The 22958-nt window shown below is 41.4% G+C and overlaps 1 protein-coding gene and 1 long non-coding RNA gene across 2 annotated transcripts; both read left to right on the forward strand.

The window, feature by feature from the left end:
* The first annotated feature begins 1071 nt into the window (after window positions 1-1071).
* LOC113018978 (uncharacterized) lies at window positions 1072-2103 on the forward strand. Its single transcript, XR_003271898.1, has 2 exons — window positions 1072-1317; window positions 1421-2103. It is a non-coding gene; the product is annotated as an uncharacterized LOC113018978 (long non-coding RNA).
* Window positions 2104-19771: 17668 nt separating this feature from the next.
* LOC113013703 (myelin-oligodendrocyte glycoprotein-like) lies at window positions 19772-22304 on the forward strand. The gene is made up of 5 exons (XM_026154842.1): window positions 19772-19784; window positions 20414-20791; window positions 20950-21039; window positions 21127-21233; window positions 21313-22304. The coding sequence occupies exons 1-5, from the start codon at window positions 19772-19774 to the stop codon at window positions 21361-21363; spliced, it is 639 nt and encodes a 212-aa protein (XP_026010627.1). The 3' UTR covers window positions 21364-22304.
* The last annotated feature ends 654 nt before the right edge of the window (window positions 22305-22958 follow it).

Consider the following 22958-nt stretch of genomic DNA (forward strand, 5'->3'; position numbering starts at 1 on the left):
TCCAGACTCAGGACTGAGGACTCGGGTCTGTACCTGTGTGAGGTGGACACAGGTTATGGCCGCGGCTACAACAGCTGCAGAGTCACCGTCTCTGGTAAGACAATTCATTTATACACATGTGATCACTGTGATCTTAGTCTGGAACCTGAGATAAGAATATATTTATAAATCTAACATTGTGTCAAACACTTGCCTTCTTTTTGTTAACAATCTAACAAAAAGAAGAGTTTTGTCTCTTTGATAGTTTCCACAGCTGTACTGAGGGTTAAATTTCTTTGCACCCACATATTGTGTTCAGATGTTTACATCCACTCATCTTCATGTGCTTGAATGCGATGGTAATTTGGGGCATTTAATGGTTTCTTTCAACTCTACAGTGTTTGTCTTTGATGATTAAACAATAGTTGGGCACAAGTTTGAGTTTATTTGGATCTTCAGTAAACAAACTGTACAAAGACTCAAAGATCTGTTTGATCTGTAAGAAAAAGAGCAGCGTGTTGTTGTGTGACTGCAAGTTTGTGCCATCACTGTGTGAACTGCTTACAATGTGACGATAATTTAAAAATAAATTCATGTTGTCCTGTTAACCTTTTTATTGACTTTAAATGACATTCAGTTTATTTAAAGACATTTCACCACTCTGTTTCTTACGTCTTATATTTTTATCAACTGATTATGTCTCGACTGATTTTTGTGGTTTTCTAGATCCAAACTTTGCTAAAACCTCGACGATAGAGACGTCGCTTCAAACTCCAGATCATCAGGACACGACTCCAGCAAATGGTGAGAAAACAGTCCAACTTTACTCTGCATCATTCCTGTTTGGGTTTTTGTGGTGACCTTGTTGTTTTTTTTCTATTTCCGCAGGTCGATCCAGGGTTCCTGTGGTCGTCACTGTCATCGCTTTTATAATCGTTATAGCTGTTGCTGGTCTTGCTCTACATTTTTCCTGCCAACATCAGAATCGAACTGTAAGAAAGAAAGAAACAAACATGTTGTTGCTTCTTGTGCCGTCAGACTGACTCATTATGCTCCTTCTTTCAACAGAAATATCCAGAGGATGAAGACACACAAAAACAATCACTACCAGTCTAGCTGCCTTGCTGAAAGGAACATTGGTGTTAATGAAACTGAGGGTTTTTTCTTTTATCTTTGCTGGATCTTCAGTCAGGTTGGGAGTTCAAACCTGCAACCACAGGGAGACAGTCAGGCCCAGCTGAGATCATCATATTGACTCTTCTAAAATTTAATCTACACTAAAACTTTGCAGCTCTGAGATGCAGCTGAACCCTCCAAACTGCAACAGCACAAAAATCGGTGAGAAACCAGTCCAACTTGTCTCTGCATCGTTTATGTTTGTATGAGTTTTTGTGGTAATCTTGTTTTTCTGTTTGGTTTTTTTATTTTAATTTTACATCAGCAGGTCTGTCCAGGGTCAACCTCTTGCTGATAATTTCCACCTCGGTTGTCGCTGCTCTTGCTGCATATTTTTCTCAACGCCTTCATCAGGAACTCAAAGCAAGTCTGACGCAGACAAACACGGACATGTTGTGCTGTCAGACTGACTTCAGACTGATTTATTGTTTTGTTCGTCTTTGATGTGTGAAGTTGCCTTTTTTTGCTTTTGCTCGTCTGTATAAACTTTGTTGTGTCATCAGTGATGTCATTACATGTGTTTTACTACTATTGTTGTATTTTATTCATTTATTGTTTTTATTTATTTTCTGTTTCTTTTGCAGTCAAACTCTTTTTGTTGTGGCACTGAATGAAAGTTCTGTGTTTGAATTTTTTGTACATCTGTTGTGTTTCAGGGATATTTAAATGCACTACAGGCGTATTCAGCTGAAGTAATATGCATATGGATATTCATTTTAATACAATAAGAGAGCTCATCTTACTGTTTTTTCTTTCCCCAAAATGTTCTTTACTAAACCGTAAAATCAGTAAATGGTCAGCATGATGGTCCATGTGTTGATTTAGTGGTTAGTAGCTACTGTTGCCTCACAGCGAAAAGGTTGCTGGTTGAGAAACGTGCTTCTTGAGTTCATTAGTTATTCTAAATTGTGAGGAAACTAAAGTGCTCAGATTAAAGTGTTGCATGAAGACAAAATCTGATTTGTGGTTAGAAACACTTCGAGTGGGCAGTAAGACTGAAATGAAAGCTGAGCTCATAAGATCCACCTGAGCAGCCATTTTTGTTTTGTGTTTTAACTGTTAATGCTTAGTTAATACTGATCATTATGAATGATAGTTATAAGACAGCAGTGAAGACAGAGTTTAACTGCTGTAATGGTTTTACATGGTCATAGAATAAATTATAACTGAATGTTTTTCACGTTTGATCAAATATATTTAAATCATTATAGGGCTATGTTATGTACGCCACAGGTAGGCTGCATGTTTGTCCTGCGATTCTTTCTTTTTTGGGACATTTGAGTTGTAGTGACACATTTGTGGTCCCAGTGTGGTCGTCTTATTCCTTTTTGACTCCAGAAAGATTAGACTGGAAGAGAGCACAGATCTACTAAGACCAGAGGAACGAGCTGTCGCTGTTTGTTCAGTGTTTACTTTCCTTGCTGAATAAGGAAGGCGTTCCCTCTGATTGCTCATGAAAAGGAATGAACTAGTCTCATAAAGAACTCCTATTGTTTCAGAACCTACGGCACAATAGTGTCTCCAAGTGAAGAATGCAAATAGTTTTTGCGTGACACAGTTTGTTCATGACTTTTGAACTAGACTCTCCAGCACTAAACCTGCTGTGTTATATTTAGGCTCAGATAATATTTAAAGGCGCTGCTTGAATGTGCCAAAGTGTGATTCTGAATCTTCTCTGCTGAGCTCTGAAACAGACGTTGCAGGATCAAGATGAGTAGGCCACAGGAAAAGCACAGAGAATCATTTTTTTTTCAAAATAAAATAATCTGCAGAGAGTAAATGTTCCACCTCTGAAACCATTCAGGTGATTTACAACTGTACAAAGAACAACATGGAACTAATGACAGTGTTTGGCCAACAACAGTAACTTTATTTATAGATCCTTTTTCGGGTTTTCTGAACATAATTTCTTCTTTTTTCATGTAAACCTTCTCACTTACACCATTTAAGAGATACAAGTATTATTTACAGATATCACCTGACATTAGTTAGATATTTTTATTAGTATTCTATATTTCTGTAGGTTTATTCCGCTTTTTGTTCAGTTTACTTTATTAGTGTTGGTTTTGTATTAACTGGTTAAAACTAAGTGGCAGTGTAAATATTGTGTGGCTACGTTCAATTTAGAATTCTTGCACACAATGATGCACAACCACAATAATAGTAGCTTTGGTGTGCCTGTAGGTCATGAATGCGTAGCTAGAGTCAGACTTTTGTTTGCTACTTCCTCATAAAGGCCATAACTATGCTTAAAATGCAGTTTTATGATGCATGAGTTAACCTTTTCAACAGTTCAGTATTGTAGGCACACAAATGCAGTCAAACATCATTGATGAAAGAAACAAAGCTTTAAGAGTTACAATGAATAGAGAAGTGAGCAGTGAATGCATCATCACTTCAACCACAAATGCATAATGCAGAGAAACTCACTATTAACAAGTCGTTCAATGTAACATCACCAAATTCATTAAAGAAGCTTTTGAGTAAAGTGAAACTGCATATGTGTGTGTCCACCCTGATGTAAACAGTAGATGTTAAACAGAGAACCTGCCCAGCCTTGACTTCCTGATGGATATCTTATTGATTTCATGCATTGCACAGCATTAGTGGTTTCTTATTAACTACTTTTTATCAGGTGACAAAGGTGACCTGATAATGATTTGAAAGCTAGTTTTGAGACATTTGGTTATTCTGATCTCCTGCACAATGGGGAAATCTGGGCTGAGATTAGAGGATCTGTCACAGTAGTTCATCTAGAGAACGGTGGCCACAATCTATCCATTTCCTTCCACTTATCCCTGTTAGGGTTGCAGAGCTAACACAACCAGATTGGTATTTACATGGGCAGTTCACAATTAACTGGCAATTGAGAATTGCCATTTAACCTAACTGCATGTCTTTGGACTGCGTGAGGAAGCTGGCGTACTCAGAAAGGCCCTGGCCAGCTGGTGGACTCGAACTCAGGACCTTCTTGCTGTGAGGCAACAGTGCAAATCACTATTCCAGCATTGATTCATTTTCAGTTAAATTAAGGTTTATTTTTACAGCATCAAAAACAACAACAGGCACATAAAGGCACTTCATGTCGTAAGGTAAAGACGAGTCTACACTATTCAACAGTTAAATGAGTCCCACTATCAGTAAACACTTGCAACTGTGGCAAGAAAAAAAAACTCCCTTTCAACAGGAAAAAAACGCCAACAGAACAAGGCTGAAGGAGGAGTGACCATGTGCTGCGATCCCAACTCTTATCACCACCAGTTTGTGTCCATTTGGAAAATGAATTGCTCACCCCTGCGTCCTCTGTTCCAGATTTTGTTCACAGTATTTGTCAGGTCTCTATCTTTGTCCTGCTGTTTTCTACAGAAATGCTATCTCGAGCAGATTGTTTAGTATTAGCCACCACACTTATGCAGATGACGAATCATTAAATGTCTCTCTACAGTCAAACAATCCAAACAGTCACAGGAATGTTTGGAGAAATCAAAGGCTGACTGCTCTAAAAGTGTCAGTGTTACAGGATTAAGAAGGTTTGATTGAAATGACCTGGATGTATCTGTAGTGTTGCCTTTATGAAATGAACAGAGTAGGAGGAGGTAGGACCGGACTCTCGTGTGAGTGCAGCAGATTTTAGTTTTATTCTTGGGGGATGTTTTTTTTAACCGAGACCAAGAGAAAGGAATTCTACACACGGTGAAAGTGACATTGTAGCAACAGGATGTAAAATGTCATTTCTTTTTTTTATTTACATCAAAACATGCTGACCTTTGTGGCTCCTCCAGAGGCAGAGCAGCATCAGCAAAATCAGCATGAGGCAGACACCCACCACAGGAAGAATCACTCGGGGGGAAGAATCAGACGACGAGTCAGGACTCCCTGCTTCAAAACAAAAATACCACACATTGGCCTAAATGCAGACCCACAGGCCTTTGTATAAACGTCCAGCAGGGTTTTTTGTGCTAAACTTGGCTGACAGCACACAGGATCTACCCTTCAGGTAGGACATCAAACAAGTGCACTTCTCATGACGCTGTAACAGTCCTTTAAAGTAAATAGTTTCTTTAGAAAAAACACTCAAGTGGTTGGTGGTTGATACAAATCCATCATTTGAACTCAGTCAGCAGTTTTCTTAAAGATTGCTGACTAACAATTTTTTATAAAGACAAACATAAAAAGGGGGATTTGGGTCTTTAAAACTTGTGCATATTTTGGAACTGAATGAACAGTTGAAGAAGGAAAAGTCCTTCCTTTACACTTTTTAACCAAACTAAACTAATGTTGTGTGGGGAAGGTGTCTGGATGTACTTATGTTCAGATTTGATCAATACTTACTGGGTAAAATTGGAAAAATAACCATATTTTGGTGGTTGCACAAAAATGCATAATAGCATAGAAGCACAAAAGTAGAACTTTGTCATGTAAAACAACCATATCTGGATTCTAGTATGAATCCATCATGCTCACAGTAAGATGTTATAACTCTTTATGTTTTCTGCTCACCTGCAGAAATAACCACCAGCGAGCTGTCTGGTGATTGTCCAACTCCAGTGATGTTACACTTGTAGAGGCCTTCATCTGATTTGGAAACCCTGTGGATGGTCATGTTTCCTGTAGAGCTGTTCTCAATGAGATCATCATTTTTATAGAAAGTAGAAGTGAAATTGGAGGATGAGCCTGCATTGTATCTACAGTGCAGAATTACAGTGTCTCCCTCCATCACAGGATGGACAGGACCTTCCAGGATCACAGAACCAGCTGAAACATAAAACTTTTAGTTCAGACTCCCCTTGCAGCATCGAGTTATGTTTCTGATGCAATTCTATTTAAAAGCTTTTCTTTTGTTTAGTGTCATTTTAAAATTTTGCTTTGTTTTTAGCCGAGACTGAAGTGGTTATCTGCTTGCTGGCAGGATGTTTGCTGGCAGATAACAGGACTTTCATTCGAACAAATAACTGGAGTCAGTTGAAGCCTGTGTAGAATAGTTCATGAGTTAAATCAAATTTGTATGATTACAGTGTGATATGATCAAACTTCAGATGGTGAATGTTGCGGGTTTTTTGGTGAATTAAACCATCCTGTTTACTTTTTGCAGACCAACACTGCTTACTTGGCATAAAAAGAGCTGCTTCTTCATGATATGTTCATGTTATCTGTAAACGTGTAGAAGCTTTTCAGGTACTTTGAGTCACTACTGGCTGCAACTCATGATTTGTTGATCAAAGCTCACCTGCCACAGTGATGTTGACAGCATTGGAGCACTGTCCTGCTGCAGACTCACACCAGTAAACTCCAGTGTCTGCTGGATAAAGATCACTGATGTCGCAGTGAGATTCACCTATTCCATTTGAGGATGAGGGACATGTTGTGTTTGTGTTAAAGGACGTGCTCCTCTTAAAATGGAGCACTGTAACAAAAAATAATTTCCCCCAGGGATCAATAAAGTATTCTGATTCTGATTCTGATTAACTCTCCACTCTGAAGAGTTTTCCTGCCCCCCACAGCTTATGGAGACGGACTCATACTGGAAGAACTGGGATCTGTTAGGAATGATTCTGAGTGAAGCTGCAAAACAAAAAGAGAAATGATGGCAAACTTAAGTTTATGTTGTTAATGCGCTTGCAGAAAGGAGCGCCCGTGAAAGCTGGGCGATGCATAGACGCCTGCTTTAGATGCTGTTTCACTGCGGATGTTATTTGGATTAAAATGTGTCTGTTTAGCATGTGGCTGTAATGAAACCCCGGCCTAAGGCAGAATGGCTACCTGTTTACAATGTGATGCGGTTAGCGGCTGCAGCGAGCTACAGTAGCAAACGTAGACTGGATGCAATCGAAGCTTCATGTGCCACCCACGATCTCAGATAGAGGAGCAACACATCACACTAAATGCCGTTAGTGGGAACACACAATAGCAAAGACAGACTGCCCTTGACCTTTAAAAATAAAATTCTGACTTTTGATTTTTATTAGTTATGAGTTTTTTACATTTTGTCCCAAAAGAAACAACAACAACAAATGAAATTAAATGTGGGAAAAAAATAGATAACAGAAATTTTGAAAAAAGGAAATTAAAGGAAATTAAACTTGACCAAAACAAAGAAACCAACAGAATGATATTGTGTGCTTAAAAAATAATTTTAAAATTTAGAAAAATACACGTGAAATGTTTTTAAACTTAAGCTTTTTTGGACAAATTTGCCATGGCAACCAGCCTAAACAGGCTTTGACATGCAGGTTTACTGAGATTATTTGTGTGCATGACTGTGACTCGCCTGCATTCAAAAATCAGAGTTTTGTATTATAATTGTTTTTCTGAACTTTAAAATTTTTGACCCTGACAAATACTTACCCACACAACCTTTGAAATAATAATACTTAATGTGATCAACTCTAAACTGAGACAAGCAATCAGCTCCGAAACTAAAATCAGCAGTCAAGAAAAACCTAAACACACAAATTAAAATACACTTTGTAATTCTGGCAATTACTTAGTAGTTACATGCAGTAAGTTACTGAGCTTTTACTAAACAATACAACAATCATTTGCTGTTACTTATAGCAACCTTGTAATTACATGGCAGCTTCAAGACAACAATGAGTGCATCTTTAATTGATAAATTCTGGTTGTAACAACAAGATAACTGAAAATCTATGATATGCAGAGTAACATTTATGAGCCATTGAAAAATATAATTTATAATATAACATGTAATATACATATCATAAAAAATATATAACACATACATATAGATTCTGCTCATAAAGAAGAAGACAGTTAGTGCTTTTGCACTAAATGAGAGCGCTCCAACACACTTTACTCACCAATAACAGCACACAGTGTTGCTATCTCCATGCTGCTGGCGCACTGACAGACAGGCTGATAAACCTGGGGGGTGCCGCATGCTTTCTACTTTTTGTTAGCGTCACAGTGACCACAGCTTCCTGCCGTAATCATCTCCTGTTCTAAATGTGTTAAAAACTTGTTTGTGCAGGATGTGTCTTTTTCTGACACCTCAAATGTCAAAGTGTGTGTAAATATGTGAACGTGGTCCTGTTTTGCTTTGTTGTGTGTTTGTTCTGTCCTGCCTTTACTCTTTGAACATGGTTTGAATAAATATGTGCCAAACGCATCTGGTCACGTGATAACCAAGAGCTCATCCAAATGTGATCTGTGAAGAAAACTGAAGGGAAGTGATTTTTGAAATTTTCTTTAATGGATAAAAATCAACTGGACCATAAATGTTTTTTTATTTTTGTTTGTATTTTGTTGGATAATTGTTAGTTTTTGATTAAATTTAGTGTCAAGAGCCATTTCAGATGGAAACCCACACAGACATGCAAGGATTAAACATACACAGCAACAGATCATAGAAAGTGAACAGTGGGACATATATAATATATATAAACACCAAGGACTAATTAGGGAATGACTGGAGGTGAATGAGACACAAGTTAGAATAATTACACACAGATCAAAATCAGGAGCAGAAGATCATAAGGAACGAGGAAAAACTAACGTAAGACATGAAAGAAGACTAATCTCTTAAGTGGAACAGGAAATAAACATCTAACACTGGAGAAGACCTCATGGTAAAAGTACTTAGTCACAGAGGGAACTAAAAACACTAGAAGAAACAGTGAATTCAAACAGGATAAAACAAAAAACAAACCGGAATTCAAAAGTTTAAACATGTAAAAGTTCAGAGGCCCTGACTGCTGATGCTTCTCAGAGCAGCGGGATGTCGGGGCGGAGCAGAGAAGCAGGCCCTGTGCTTATCTCGTGCTAAGGCTGCACAGCAACAGATGCTGAGTCGGCACCAAAGGTCTTGGGAACAGCAGGCCTCCACACGTTCAGAGCCAGGCTAAGATGGTGGAGAGGTTGTGGCATGCCGGCAATGGGCAAGGAGAGATGACGGCCTATGTCATGAACTGGGGAGATGGGCTAAAAGGAGGCTGACTCAGAGTCAGGAAGTGAAGATGCTGGCTCTTCTTCTTTTTGGTTATCCCTGCCATCGTCCTCTGTCACACTGTGTGTCCTTCTTCACAGCATCCATAAATCTTCTCTATCCACTATCACTCCTCTGCACCCAAACTCCATTTAAAACTAATCAGGAACAAGAATTAAAATAATAAACCTGAAACTAAAGTTCAATGTTACACAAATTTGCGACAGAGAATCGGAAAAGCCTGAAACTCAAATGCAACACAAAAACCCTCAAACGACGATGCAAATATGTGAAAATGCCTCTTTGTCTCCTGATCGTAGACTGCGGGCTGTAATCAGTGATCGATGCACTGTGTCAGGTTCAGACTGATGTTGTCTCTTTCAAGAGTGCAGCTGCACATTTTTATCACTTCATCACAGGAGCTGTGCCATTATTTGCTAACTCAGCACTGCTTCAGAGCTGCTTGCACATCAAAACTATCAGGATGTCACAGTTGCTAGCATGGCTGCAGTTCACCAAAGGTGCTGGTATTCTGCTGAAAGCACTTTCAGTAGAACAGCTCACCTCACCTGGCAGCTCTGTGTAAAGATTCTTAGGCTTGTTGAGTCTTGCTGAAACTGCTGCTGGTGGTCGGGTCGCCTGAATGATTTGGGAGTTTTCCCAAAATCTCTGATGTTACTTTTCCATCCTCTGTCTCCCCATCAGAAGGTGATGGAGCATGTGATTCTTCGTGATGTTATGGTTCATGAGCCAAGAACAATTGTGTGATCTGTGAAAAGCAGAGCTATTGGCACAGATGGACGGCCACTGATAATCCACATTAGAATGAAAATAACAAACACTGCTTTTGTCCATCACATCCAATCAGAAACAAAAGAAGGCGCCGGATGTTATTCTTCAGAGCATTTGTGCTGAGAAATGAGAAGACAAATGTTTGCATTTTCCGCTTTTCTCTTCCAGTGAATTTATCCTCAAAACATTGTTGCTGGTAAAGCTAAAAGCTGTGCCAATAATTTCATCTCACTAATGGCATGTCACCATTTTTAATGATGTTTCTTTGTTCTGCCAGGAAGGCCAATTATCCGAGTATTTCCAGATTTTGTGCTGGTTAGTCATGAGTCATTACTTGGAAAATCCATTGCTGGATATCACTCTGTGAAACTGGTCTGCACTAAAAACCTCCCTGCAATTGTTAAAGTAGCTAGCAGACTCTATGGTTGCTGGAAATTTGTATGGAAGATGCTTTTAACACACCCAAAGAAAGATTCTAGGTCTGACCAACCGTCTCAGTCGTGGGCAAAAAGATCACAGTCAATAAAATTCTAAAAGATAATTTATTGACAAAAAAATCAAGAGATAAAAGATAAAACAGTCCAGTGTCCCATTTATGAATCAATCTTCGCCAGCTGCTCTCGGGCGTAGGAATGTGCAGAATCCAGCCGGTCCTGCAGCTTCCTTGCGTAGTCCCGGCCTGGTGGTGCCTCTGGCACGTCCGGGGGCTTCCCAAAAGCCAACTCTGCAGGAGTTCTCAGCTCTCTCCCTAACATGAGCAGGGCAGGCGTACATTGGGTGGAGTCTTGCACTGCCGACCTGTAGGCCATGAGGATAAGGGGAAGATGGTAGTCCCAGTCCCGTTGGTGTTCTGAGGTAAGGATGGCTAGCTGCTGGGCCAGCGTCCTGTTAAACCTTTCCACCAGTCCATCGCTTTGGGGGTGAAGTGGGGTGGTGCGGGTCTTCTTAATCCCAAGGCGTTCACACATGGCAGTAAATACCTTGGACTCAAAGTTACGCCCCTGGTCACTGTGGAGGGTCTCTGCTGTTCCAAAGCGGCTGAACATCCCCTCCACTAATACATCAGCGACAGTCTCAGCCTCCTGATCTGGGATGGCGTATGCTTCCGGCCACTTGGTAAAATAGTCCATGGCCACAAGAACATAGCGGTTTCCTCTGTCTGTGCGAGGAAATGGGCCCATGACGTCCACAGCTTCTCGCTCCATTGGGGCTCCTGCTGGTTGCTGCTGAAGCTGAGCCCGGGACTGGTCCTGTGGCCCTTTGTGTGAGGAACATGCATCACAGCTGCGGCAAAAGTCCTCCACATCCCTCCGCTGTTGACCCCAGTAATAGCCCTGGCGGAGGAGGCGGAGAGTCTTGGAGACCCCAAAGTGGCCGGAGCCAGTGCTCCCATGGCAGGCTTCCAGCACAGCTGACCTCAGCGACCTTGGCACCACAACCTGCCACCTCTCCTCCCCCGTGGCAGGATCCTTCCAGGCACGCTCCAACACCCCCTCCTTCAGCCTGAGAGCTGCAAACTTGGCCCACAGCCCCCTGGTACAGATGGAAAACCCAGTGACCTCATCCCAAAGTGGTCGCTCCCCCTTCTCCAGCCACTGCAGGACCGGCAGCAGGTCCGTGTCTTGTTCCTGCCATGCCCTCCACCCCGCTGCATCCACCACCAGAAGAGCCCTGCAGGCGAGCTGTGCTGCTCCGTCTATTGACGTGAGTTCCCGCTCTATTTCCTCTCGCTTCTTACAGTAACGGCAGCCAGCTGCAGCACATGGGCGGCGAGAGAGGGCGTCTGCGTTAGAATGGTGCGTCCCTGCTCTGTGCTCCACAGTGAAATTGAAGGCTTGGAGCTCCTCCAGCCAGCGAGCCACCTGTCCCTCTGGCTCCCTGAAAGACATCAGCCACTGAAGGGCAGCATGATCAGTTCTGATAACAAATGCTTTGCCGCACAGGTAGTACTTAAAGTGTCTCACCCCCGCCACCACAGCCAACAGCTCTCGTCGTGTGACACAGTAGCGCCGCTCACTCCTTTTCAGGACCCGGCTGAAGTACGCCACCACCTTCTCCCCTTCCGGCCCAACCTGCGACAACACCGCTCCCAGCCCCACATTACTTGCGTCAGTGTCCAGGACAAAAGGCAGGGCGGGGTCAGGGGGGGCAAGGACTGGGGACTCTGTCAGCGATCTGCGGAGGGTGTCGAACGCCTGCTGACAGTCCTGTGTCCAGATGAAGTCACGGTCCTTCTGCAGCAGGTGGAAGAGTGGTGCGGCTATGGAGGAAAAGCCCTTCACAAACCTCCTGTAATAAGACGCCAGTCCTAGGAAGCTTTTGAGCTGTTTCTGGTCCGCTGGTGTGGGCCACCCGGTAATGGTGTCAATTTTTTCCTCCAAAGTGCTGATGCCCTCACGACCCAGCTTGTGGCCCAGAAACTCCACCTACCTCCTCATGAAGTGGCACTTGTCGGGATGCAGCTTCAGACCTGCAGCCGCCACCCTCTCCAACACTTGTCTCAGGGCATCCAGGGCAGCATCAAAGGAGCCCCCGTGCACTAGGAGATCATCCAGGTAAACCAGACACCGTTGCCGTGGGACGCCAGCCAGCACACTGTCCATAAGCCTCTCGAAGGTCGCAGGAGCGTTGCAAAGACCAAAGCTCAGGACTTTGAACTGCCATAGTCCCCTGTTAGTGCAGAAGGCTGTCTTCGGTCTGGATTCCGGGGACAGTGGCACCTGCCAGTAGCCACTCCGCAGGTCCAGGGTGGAGAACCAGGAGGACCCGGCTACTAAGTCGAGAGACTCATCAATCCTGGGAAGGGGGTAAGAGTCCTTCTTCGTCACTTTGTTGAGTGGTCTGTAGTCCACACAGAAATGCATCCTAGGACTTTTTTTCTTAGGCACCATCACCACCGCGGAGGCCCACGGGCTATCAGATGGCTCCTGATGACTTTGAACTTTTCTTGTCCATCTTCCATTGGTTTTAATTTTGCACTCCAGTATGAACACAAATCCCCCAACTCGAGGATCGCCACAACATAACCTAACAGACCTACATCTTAGTTCACAGATTCACTTTGTCTAAAGTGTATTTCTGGGATTTCACACAACCCAGGATTCAAATCATGAATACATAATGGGCTTGGATTTACATCATTATGAATGAAATGTGCTCTATTTGGAAGCAGCAGGGCCCCCTCCCCCTTCGAGGGTTGTGTGAGACTTTAAATCATCAAACTTTAAATTATAAAGTTGAAATTGTTATTGATCCTTTACCCCGAGTCCTAAAGTGTATATTTATTTTCTTACTCTTCTTATATTTATTGTTTGTTTACTTGCACTGCTGTAACTGGAGCCTCGTCGTGTCGTCTCTCTATAACTGGACTGTATGTAGCGGAGATGACAATAAAGTTTTACTTTGACTTCAGCAGCGAGCAGGCGCACCTCGTTAACGGAGGGCGCCCTTACTCCCAGCAAATTGGCGATAGAAAACCGATCGGTGCCTATGCCACTCCCAATACGCGCTGGCTGATGTCGGGGCAGCATGAGTACAAGCAAATTTACTCATGTCGGCAGAACGGGCTCGGGCAGCATGAGAAGGCTACGAGCATTTTTTTTTGCTTGGTTTTTTTTTTTGCCGATGCCCGTGATGCCGCCCCTGTCAGGCTGCTTTTACTGTATGCTCACCGCTGACCCCTTTTCACACTGTGACACGCACTGAAAATCGTGTCACACCTGCCAGCGTTTCCCAGTAGTTCAGAGATGTACAGATATGCAGAGGGAGATGTTGCAGCTGACTCTGTGACCTTCGTAAAAAAAACCACCAGGCAGTCTGCCTTTTCTTTGTGTCTTGTGAAAGAATGAGTCTTTCTAAAGAGCTCGCTGAATTAGAGGATGGTGCAAACACTGTCAGATCCGTGGCAACAGATAACATGACAAAGAGGTCAATTTCTACATTTACTCTGCAATAAGTAAGATTGCATCAGTAAGGATGGAGCATGTTTTCGGTTTGTGCAACATGAATGTAATCCATGAAAACTCAGTATTACAAGTCACCGGTGTAATTTACATCAGGGCACCTGGCGGTACTTTCTGCCTGATGGAGACATTTGCTTTCCCTACACCAAGTAGAGAAAGAGCCAAATTACCGAAATGACGCGGAACCGGAGTTTGTACGGCAACTGTACCTGAAAAATGTAGTCAAGAAATGAATTTCTGTGAATCTCTATTGAATTATGCTATAAAACTCGAAAACGCGGAGACAAAGACCTGTGAAGTGAAGTAGTAAAGCTTTAGTTATTTTAGTAAAGAGTTTAACCAATCAAATCGCAATGCGCATGAATCTCCCCACCCCCACCACCATAATGTCAAACTGCTTGACTGTGACAAGTAGTCATTGAGCGAGTAGGAGGCAGAAGAAAAGCCGACTCTAGCTTTACAGAAAAAGACAAACGAAAAGAAATAAAAGAAGAAGAAGAAGAATCGTCATTTCACTCAGACAGCGGCTCTATATTTGTTATCATCTATTATGTGTACCTGCTGCTCAGACTCAAAGAAACCCTCTTTCATTGTTACTCTCTGGGCTTTTATGCTGTGCTTCATTGTCAGGAGTCCCGCTCAAGGTAAACGGATCCATTTATTAAACCACCTCAGCATCCGTGTGTGTTTGGATCGGCGCCGTAACTGTTACATTTGTGTTCTGCACTGCAATGAGCGACTTTCCTCTCACGTTTGCGCGTTTATGTAGACTTAATGTGAAGAAACGTTAAATAATCGAACATTAAAAATCAAATCGTATCTGAAAATATGAGCGTCCTGTCTTTGTGTTGAGATCTAACGAGTTCACACGGCGTTTATTTAAAGCTGGGGTTTACGTTATGGTTGTCTAGCAACCGATAGATGCTTAAACATAAAGAACAGGACAAAAGGACACGTCGGATTATACGAACGAAGAAAGCTGGTTTATTATTAGGAAAATATTCACATAGGAGCAGAATTACAAAGTCTTAATAGCTTTTTAGCTTTTCTGGGCGATATATTTGACTCAGAACTCTTTTATTTTGTTTTTAAGATCAAAAAAATAGGTTTAGATTTAGAAAATGTATATTTATTTATTATAAAGGACTCCAAGATTAAATCTGAAAAAACCCCAAGAAAACCCCCGGACACTGAAGTGGAGCTCAAAGGTTCAGATAATCTGATAATAATCTGTCTGATCTGATTTGTAAAAGATCAGCCTGTAGCTGGTTAGAGAGGTTTGTGACCGTTCTTCATCTCTTCCTGGTTGTGAGGTTAATTATTCAGCACCTCCTGATGTTTCAGTGACTTGAAGTCATCATTTATGCTCTGATGATATCAGTATGTTGAAGTTTCTCCCAGAAGCAGCTGTTCTCTGTATTTCCTCTTGACATTAAAAATTAATAGTGAGCTAGAAGGACAACAAGCTGACTGCTTTATTAAATCTGCTGACACTGCATGTGTCTCATCCACAGGCAGCAGCTGCTATTTTCCATTTCAACAAATGATTAGCACCACAGAGAGATCCGTCAAAGCCCTGTATCCGCTCTTACTGCACAGACCTGCGATATAACAGGTTAAAAAGTGAAACAAATACTAACCACTCACAGCAGATGGCTGCATCTCCCTGAGGCTGGTTCTGGAGGAGGTTTCATCTCGTTAAAAGGAGTTTTTTCATTCCACTGCCAACTGATTGCCCATTAGAAGAATCGGATTGTTAGTGTTTTTCCAGAAATACTGTAGGATCTTTATCTTACAGTATAGAGCACTTTGAACAGACAATTTTTGTAATTTTAGCACAATATATAAAACGGAATTGAACTGAATCTCTTCACTAAGTTTTGGGGAAAATAAGGCTTTTTTTAAATGAAAAAAAAGTTTTTGTATCCCAAGCACAAAAACTCAAACTGTTCAGGTCGTCAGTGTGTAACTCCACAGGGGTCTGTGGAAGTTCGGGAGGTTTGATTTTTCGTATTTCCAGGTGAGGTTCTGGTGATTGGTTCAAATCTTCCAATCATCGCTGCTCCAGGGTGATGATGTCATCCTGCCATGTCACCTGGAGCCCACGTTCGATGTCCAGGGTCTGACGGTGGAGTGGTCCAAACCCGACCTGAAGCCCGACCCGTTGGACCGGCTGAGCCGAGTGGAGTACGTTCACCTGTACAGGGACAGGCAGGAGGTCCCCGACATGAAGATGGCCTCGTACTTCAGGAGGACGGAGCTGTTCATGGACGACATGAAACACGGGAACATTTCACTGAAGATCCTGAACGTGTCGGAGGAAGACAACGGCAGATACAGATGTTTCATCCCCAAGCTGCAGAGCAGAGTGAAAGCTGCTGTTGTTGAACTTGTAGTCGGTGAGAAGATTTGTTTTGTTTTTAACTCATTTCCAACTTTTCAGGCAAGTTTCACAAACAGATTTCGACTCTGCTGGTTTTTGAGGTGTTTTTTGTTTTGTTTTTTAGATCCAAACAATACTAAAAACCTGACGACAGACAGCCCACTGCATCCCCAAATCCTCCAAACTCCAAATCCTCAGGACACGACTCCAAGAAATAGTGAGAGTCCAACAGTCCAACTTTCGTCTGCATCATTTCCATTTGAGAGATATTTTTAGTAAAACGTTTTCATACATCAGCAGGTCGGTCCAGGGTCTCTGTGGTCGTCGTTATCTTTGCCTTTATATCAGTTGTGGCTGTCGCTGCTTCTCTGACCGTGTAAATGTAAGAAAGAAAGAAACAGACACAAACTTGTTGTTGATTCTTTGTCATCAGATTGGCTAATTTTTCACCTTCTTTCAACAGAAGCAACCAGAGGATGATGAGACGCAAAGATAACAGTAACCTGGCATTGTTAGGAACGCTGGCGTTAATGGAGCTGAGAGCGTTAGAGCTTTATCTTCCCTGGATCTTCAGTCAGGTTGGGAATTCAAACCAGCAGCCACAGAGAGACACTCGGGTCCAGCAGCACTGAGATCATCATAAGGTCAGCCTACAAAAGGATGTGAGTCTGACTGGGGTTTGAATCTTGACGCCTCACCTGAACAGCTGTGTGAAGTACACTTATAGAGCCTAAAAACAAATCTAAAATAAAGCCTTGTACTCTTAGGAAAACTTAACACTAAACTAATTTTATATTAAGATCAAATGAATAACAGAGAAGTTTTGAATGTAAGTGGGTTGGGATGCAATGAAGCAATGGTTCTTGGATTTAAATGTGACCTATGAGGTAATTTTGTTTCCAAAGTGTGATTGTTTCCCACATCGACTCACGTTGGTTAAACTATCTCACTGTGGAAAACACTGAAGGGTTTATTCAAGGTTAAAAATAAATTCCAAATGTGCTTCCTGGTGATCATAAAGAGCTCTGGTCTGTGGAAAAACCCCTCCCTCACCAGTTTGAAATGTCAGGTTACAGTTAAACCATTATACTTAGTTTTCTTGGAATTATTTTTAGAGTTACTGGAAATTGTTAAATGCAGAACGATCAGCTGGTTTCAAGATATCTTTAACTTGTGGTCTCATTATGTAGCTCCAGTAGCTAATAGCATTTGATTTATTATATTTATTTATTTATTTAATTACTTATTTTCCAGCTTTAGTTGTGATCAAGTGCTGGCTGATGTGCATCACCCGCTGGTTTGGAAGGTTGTCCAAGATGATCCCAGCGTCCACTGCAGATCACAGCGTGTGAATATCCTGAAGATTTCAAAAGCATCAGCAGCTTTCAAGTGACAACAACTGGATTTATGGAGTTCATGTAGAGACGTCTTTTGTTTTATTGACTGTAATGTGGAAACGGAGTCTTTGATAGTTCATTTGATCAGATCTGATTGTTTTTCTTACTTCACATGTTTTCTTTTGTTTGTTCTACCATCTTTAATGTCTCAGTGAAACTGAACTGTGAGTTGAGTACTTGGAGTACAGAAAGACCTCCTGCACTGTGTTAATTAACTCCAGCACTTTGTCAAATGTATGTGCACTGATACAGTGGTTCCTTCATTTAACCACACTTGTATTTAAAAGATATTCTGTAGTGACTGGGTTTAAGGTTAAAAGGAATGGCTAATTTATTACATTTATTTTTGAACCTACTACTTGAAAGGTTGGTGGTTCGATCCCTGTCTGTTCCAGTCTGGATGCCAAATATCTGTAATATAATCTATCATTTTCTTATACAGCCCTCTATCAGCCTTTTCCTTTACCCCCTCTCTCTTTGCCTATCAGTGCTACACTCTGCTTTTTCCATCTGCCTGGCTTTCCCACTTTTTCTTATCTAACCTCTTTCTCTGAATATTTTCCCGTACTTCCTCATACCACAGCAAACTTTCAGTGTCTTCTTTCCTCTGTCCAGAGTTTCGCTCAGCACTACGGCTCTATTTTTCCCTGTCATCTGATAACTCTTCCCTACCACCCAGAGCCTTTCTCAGCTCTTATCTGAACTCTATGAAATATTCTTCTTTCCTCAGCTTCCACCATAAACTCCTTGGATCTCCCTTTGTTTCCTCTTCTAACTGACGTCCAACCTGTGGGACAAACGCTCTGACAACTTTCAACAACATGCCGAAATAATGCCAAGTGTCCTTCCTGACCCATGCCTCCCCCATGTCCCTCTTATGATACGCCAAAATCCACACTAATATGCATACGTAAAAAGACAACACAAATTTGACAATACAGCGTTATATTCAGTATTGGGTAAACAATATATAAGTATTTTTGTAGACTGAGAGATTAAAAAATGTGTCAATGTGAATAACTGAGTCATGGCTCGGGCTGACGGTAGATAGCTGAATGAATATGAAGCGACATACAACTCTTAACTTGTTTGATTTTAGGTGCTCACCACCAAAAGATTGTTACAACAATCTGAGGGAGCTTTAACCTGGTTACCTGGTTGTGTATCTGCTCTCTGAATTGTATCATGCTGCTGATCTTCTTTCAGGTCATTCGAGTTTTTTAACATTCGTCAGTGTGTTTTCCGTCTTATTACCTGTTGGCATCTTGCTTTGATTTTGCGTGAACAATGTAACAGCACCATCCCTCAGATGTGTGCTATGTGAAGATGTTTTAAACACTTTTACAGTTTAGTAAAAAAAAATAAAAAAATAAAAAAATACACTGCTCCTGCTGCTCGTCATCTCCGCTCACAGACTCGGAGTCTGCTGGTTGTTACACGACTGAAGACGAAAAGGGACAGAGCCTTTCAGTCTGTTGCACCAAGTCTGTGGAATAGTTTACCACTATTACGTTTTAATATTTGTGTACAGTGCTTTGTGACTGCCTTTCTGTGAAAAGCGCTTAATAAATAAACTTTACTTACTTACTTACATTGCTTTGGTATCATGTAATCTCGTGTTTTTCTGTTTCTCTTACATTTTACTTCCAAATAAAATATGAGAATTTTCAAAATATCAACATTTAGAATGACATCACAGTTAATTTCTAGACACTGCTACTTCACTGGTGATTACAACACAGCGTCAGTCACTCACTAGTCACAGAGCAAACCGGAGCTGTGGGACTTGTTTTGTTGTCATGACGACCGTTTCACACGCCCTTCATGTAAAAAATTACGCATGCCGTTTTAATAAGAGCGTCTCCCTGACAGCCACTCAGCAGTCGCGTTTAGGAGCGGAGGAAGTCCGAGTCGCCCCGTCAGTCTCTGCACTTGTTGTTATGTCCCGGCTCAGCTCGTCTTCTTACACTTTTCCACTCTGGACTTTAATCTTGTGCTCGGCTTTCTTAATCGCACCTGTTCAAGGTAAACCGATGTTTTACTTAAACTCTGCTTTCAGCTTAAAGCTAAAATGTAACTTTTTGAAATTTGGATCAAACTGAATTCACTGTTAGAACTTTGTCTGTTATATGCGGCGCTGATGGCAGCCGTCAGTGAGTGTGTGACGATCCATAGGCAGACACTGATAATGACCTTTTTCTGTTCAGTTCAGCGACCGTATCTTCACACATATGACGTGTGATCGTAGTCAAATGTTATCGGAAGCGATGGTTGCGATGTGTGCATTTTCATATTTAAGGAAGACTTTGCAGTTAAACTATTCTCAGCAATGCTGCAAACTCTGACACGATACCAAGCAAATGCAGTATTATAGATACATTTAACTTCCAATAGCACCTTATGTACTTAATGGGAGGGGATTATGTCATGATTTATAATGTGAAGTATTTATAGTTAGTTGGTCCAGAGTGTAAATATTCTCAGCTATGCTGCAAAATCTGAGCTCCTGGTAGTTTAAACACTGTCATTAGCTGGATGACTAAGAAACTACTGATGGATTTGACTTGAGTTATTCCACTTTAAGGTCTTTTATCTCTACTTTTTACCTATTATTAACTTATAACTTTAATGTTGAGAATAGCTGTACAGTTTTTTCATTTGAAAATTTAGAAAGTGCAGAAAACTATGACAATAACTGCACAGAGGCTCACGGGGCTGTTAATGATCTTCAAGTCTTCGGTCTGTGAGAGTTCACAATGTTTAATTTTCTGTCTCTGTCCAGGTGAGATTGTGGTGGTTGGTTCAAATCTTCCAATCGTTGCTGCTCCGGGTGATGATGTCCTCCTGCCGTGTCACCTGGCGCCCACGTTCGATGTCCAGGGTCTGACGGTGGAGTGGTCCAAACCCGACCTGAAGCCCGACCCGTCGGACCGGCTCAGCCGAGTGGGGTACGTTCACCTATACAGAGACAAGAACGATGTTCCCGACATGAAGATCGCGTCGTACCTCAAGAGGACGCAGTTGTTCGCGGACGCCATGAAACACGGGAACATTTCACTGAAGATCCTGAACGTGTCGGAGGAAGACAACGGCAGATACAGATGTTTCATCCCCAAGCTGCAGAGCAGAGTGAAAGCTGCTGTTGTTGAACTTGTAGTCGGTGAGAAGATTTGTTTTGTTGATGTTTGCAGTTCCAAACTAAAATTCAAACACTCTGATACTTGTTTTGTGTGTTTTTTCTGTACCGTTAGAAATTTTTTGTCTCAATTTTACTAGCAGATTATAACTCTACTGTTTTTTTTTTTTTGCATCTTTTAGATCCAAATGTTGCAAAAACCTCAACAATGGCACCACTACATCCCAGAAACTTCCCAACTCCAGATCCTCAGGACACGACTCCAACAAATGGTGAGAACACAGTCCAACTCTTCTCTGCATCATCCCTGTTTGGGGTTTTGTGTATTTGTGGTGACCTTCTTGTCTTTTCTACATCAGCAGGTCGATCCAGGGTCCCTGTGGTCGTCGTTGTGGTCACCTTATTATTAGTTTTGACTCTCGCTGGTTTTGCTGCATATTTCTCTCGCATTTTTCAGAAACTAAAAGTAAGAAACAAACAAACAAACACAAACATGTTTTTCCTTCTTGTGCCGTTAGACTGACTCATTATTCAACTTCTTTCAGCAGAAGCATCAAAAGGACGATGAGACACAAAAACAACCACTGCAAGTCTAGAAGTGTAGATGTTCAGTCAGATTGGGGATTCAAACCAGCATCCACAGGGAGACACTCGGGCCCAGCAGCACTGAGATCATCATAAGGTCACTCCTACAAAAGGATGTGAGCCTGATTTGAATGGATGTAAACAGGAAATATTTCTTACAGACGTCTTCAGTCAGAGTTGCTGCTGTCAGACTCTGGAGGATCTGCTTGGAAACATCAGTGAAACTGATGGATTTCCTCCTTCAGTACAAAACTGAAGTTCAGCCTGGAGAAGAAACACTCCTCTGCCTCACTGTCAGCGTGTTTAATGAATATTTATTTAGTCTTTACCTCACTGGTTAAGGTGCACTTAAATCTTTTAGTGAGACCTCAAAGTGTCTCTGATGGACAAATTAAAGGGTTTAAATCCTCCCTGATCATCACTGTGCTGGACTGACATGAATCATTCTCAAACCTCAGCAGGGCTGGAAGATTTTTCATAGCATTAAAGGAAATTTCCATGAATATGGACGTTTGTGACACAGATAATGTGGAAAAATGAAAATAAAACATCACCTGAACGCTGTGATGGAAACTGACGTCACTGTATGAATGCAAACTTTGTTAGTACAGTTTGTGAGCTCTGACTGTTTTTCTTACTTCACATGTTTGTAGACTTTGTCTACCATCTTTAATGTCTCAGAGAAACTGAAGCTGAACACTTTAAGTAACTGCTGCACTTTATAAACAGAAAAAAAAGCTGATTTATACTCTAGATTTTTAAAGCTACAACTAATTTATTACATTTACTGTGAAACTTCCTGCTGGTTGGAACTCGATGTTTAGACTGTAACCTTATAGTCTGACTTGTGACTTTGTGCTTTCACTTCCTTTAAATCAAAGTGAGTGTTTGTGTGATGAAACAAGCTTAAACTTCATCACGAGAATAAAAACATTTAAATACTGACCTGAAAGAGTTTCTTGGATTCTTTGATTTTCAAGCCTCTTCTTGACATTTTGTTACAATTTGTGTGTTTTCTTGTTTTGACGACTAATACCCTGTCCCATTAATTTAATTGTTTTATATAAGTTATTTATTTATTGTCGTCATGTGTCGTTTCCTGTTTGCATTTGATGATGTTTTCAAACAGTTGAACCAAATGAACTGTTTAAAACTTGAGTGTTTTGTGTCATAGAAATTAAAATGATTCACTGAGTTTACTGTTGTTGTTCCATGTTCTTGAATAACATCAGTATTCTGTGAACATGATGACGAAATCAAATAAATGAGCAACAGTTCGTCATCACTGTGTCTGCTGTCTGTTTCTTCTTCAGCTCTTCATCACACTCACTCTCATTTCACTGATTTGTTTAACAGCACTGCTGAAAACTCATTTGGTGTCTGTTGGTGACTGATCATGTGACTGATCATGTGACTGATCATGTGAGTTTTGAAAGGTTCTCTATAAATCAAGTTATTATTACTATTTATGAAGGACATTCAGAGCTCTTCTTTAGATGTGGGCAGATACAGGTTTATAATTGTTAATGTTTTACAGTCACATGTTTTCAATGATTAAAGGGAACGAGATGTCAGAGGAACACAACTGGAACACGGTGATCACAGC

Source organism: Astatotilapia calliptera, chromosome 3 (genome assembly GCF_900246225.1).
Source record: "Astatotilapia calliptera chromosome 3, fAstCal1.2, whole genome shotgun sequence".
Lineage (NCBI taxonomy): Eukaryota > Metazoa > Chordata > Actinopteri > Cichliformes > Cichlidae > Astatotilapia > Astatotilapia calliptera.

Bases quoted from the DNA above. Each gene is read 5' to 3' on its own strand.
- LOC113013703 (XM_026154842.1), top strand. The intron at 21,040-21,126 runs GTGAGAACACAG...TTTCTACATCAG, and splicing joins GGACACGACTCCAACAAATG to CAGGTCGATCCAGGGTCCCT. The intron at 21,234-21,312 runs GTAAGAAACAAA...AACTTCTTTCAG, and splicing joins GCATTTTTCAGAAACTAAAA to CAGAAGCATCAAAAGGACGA.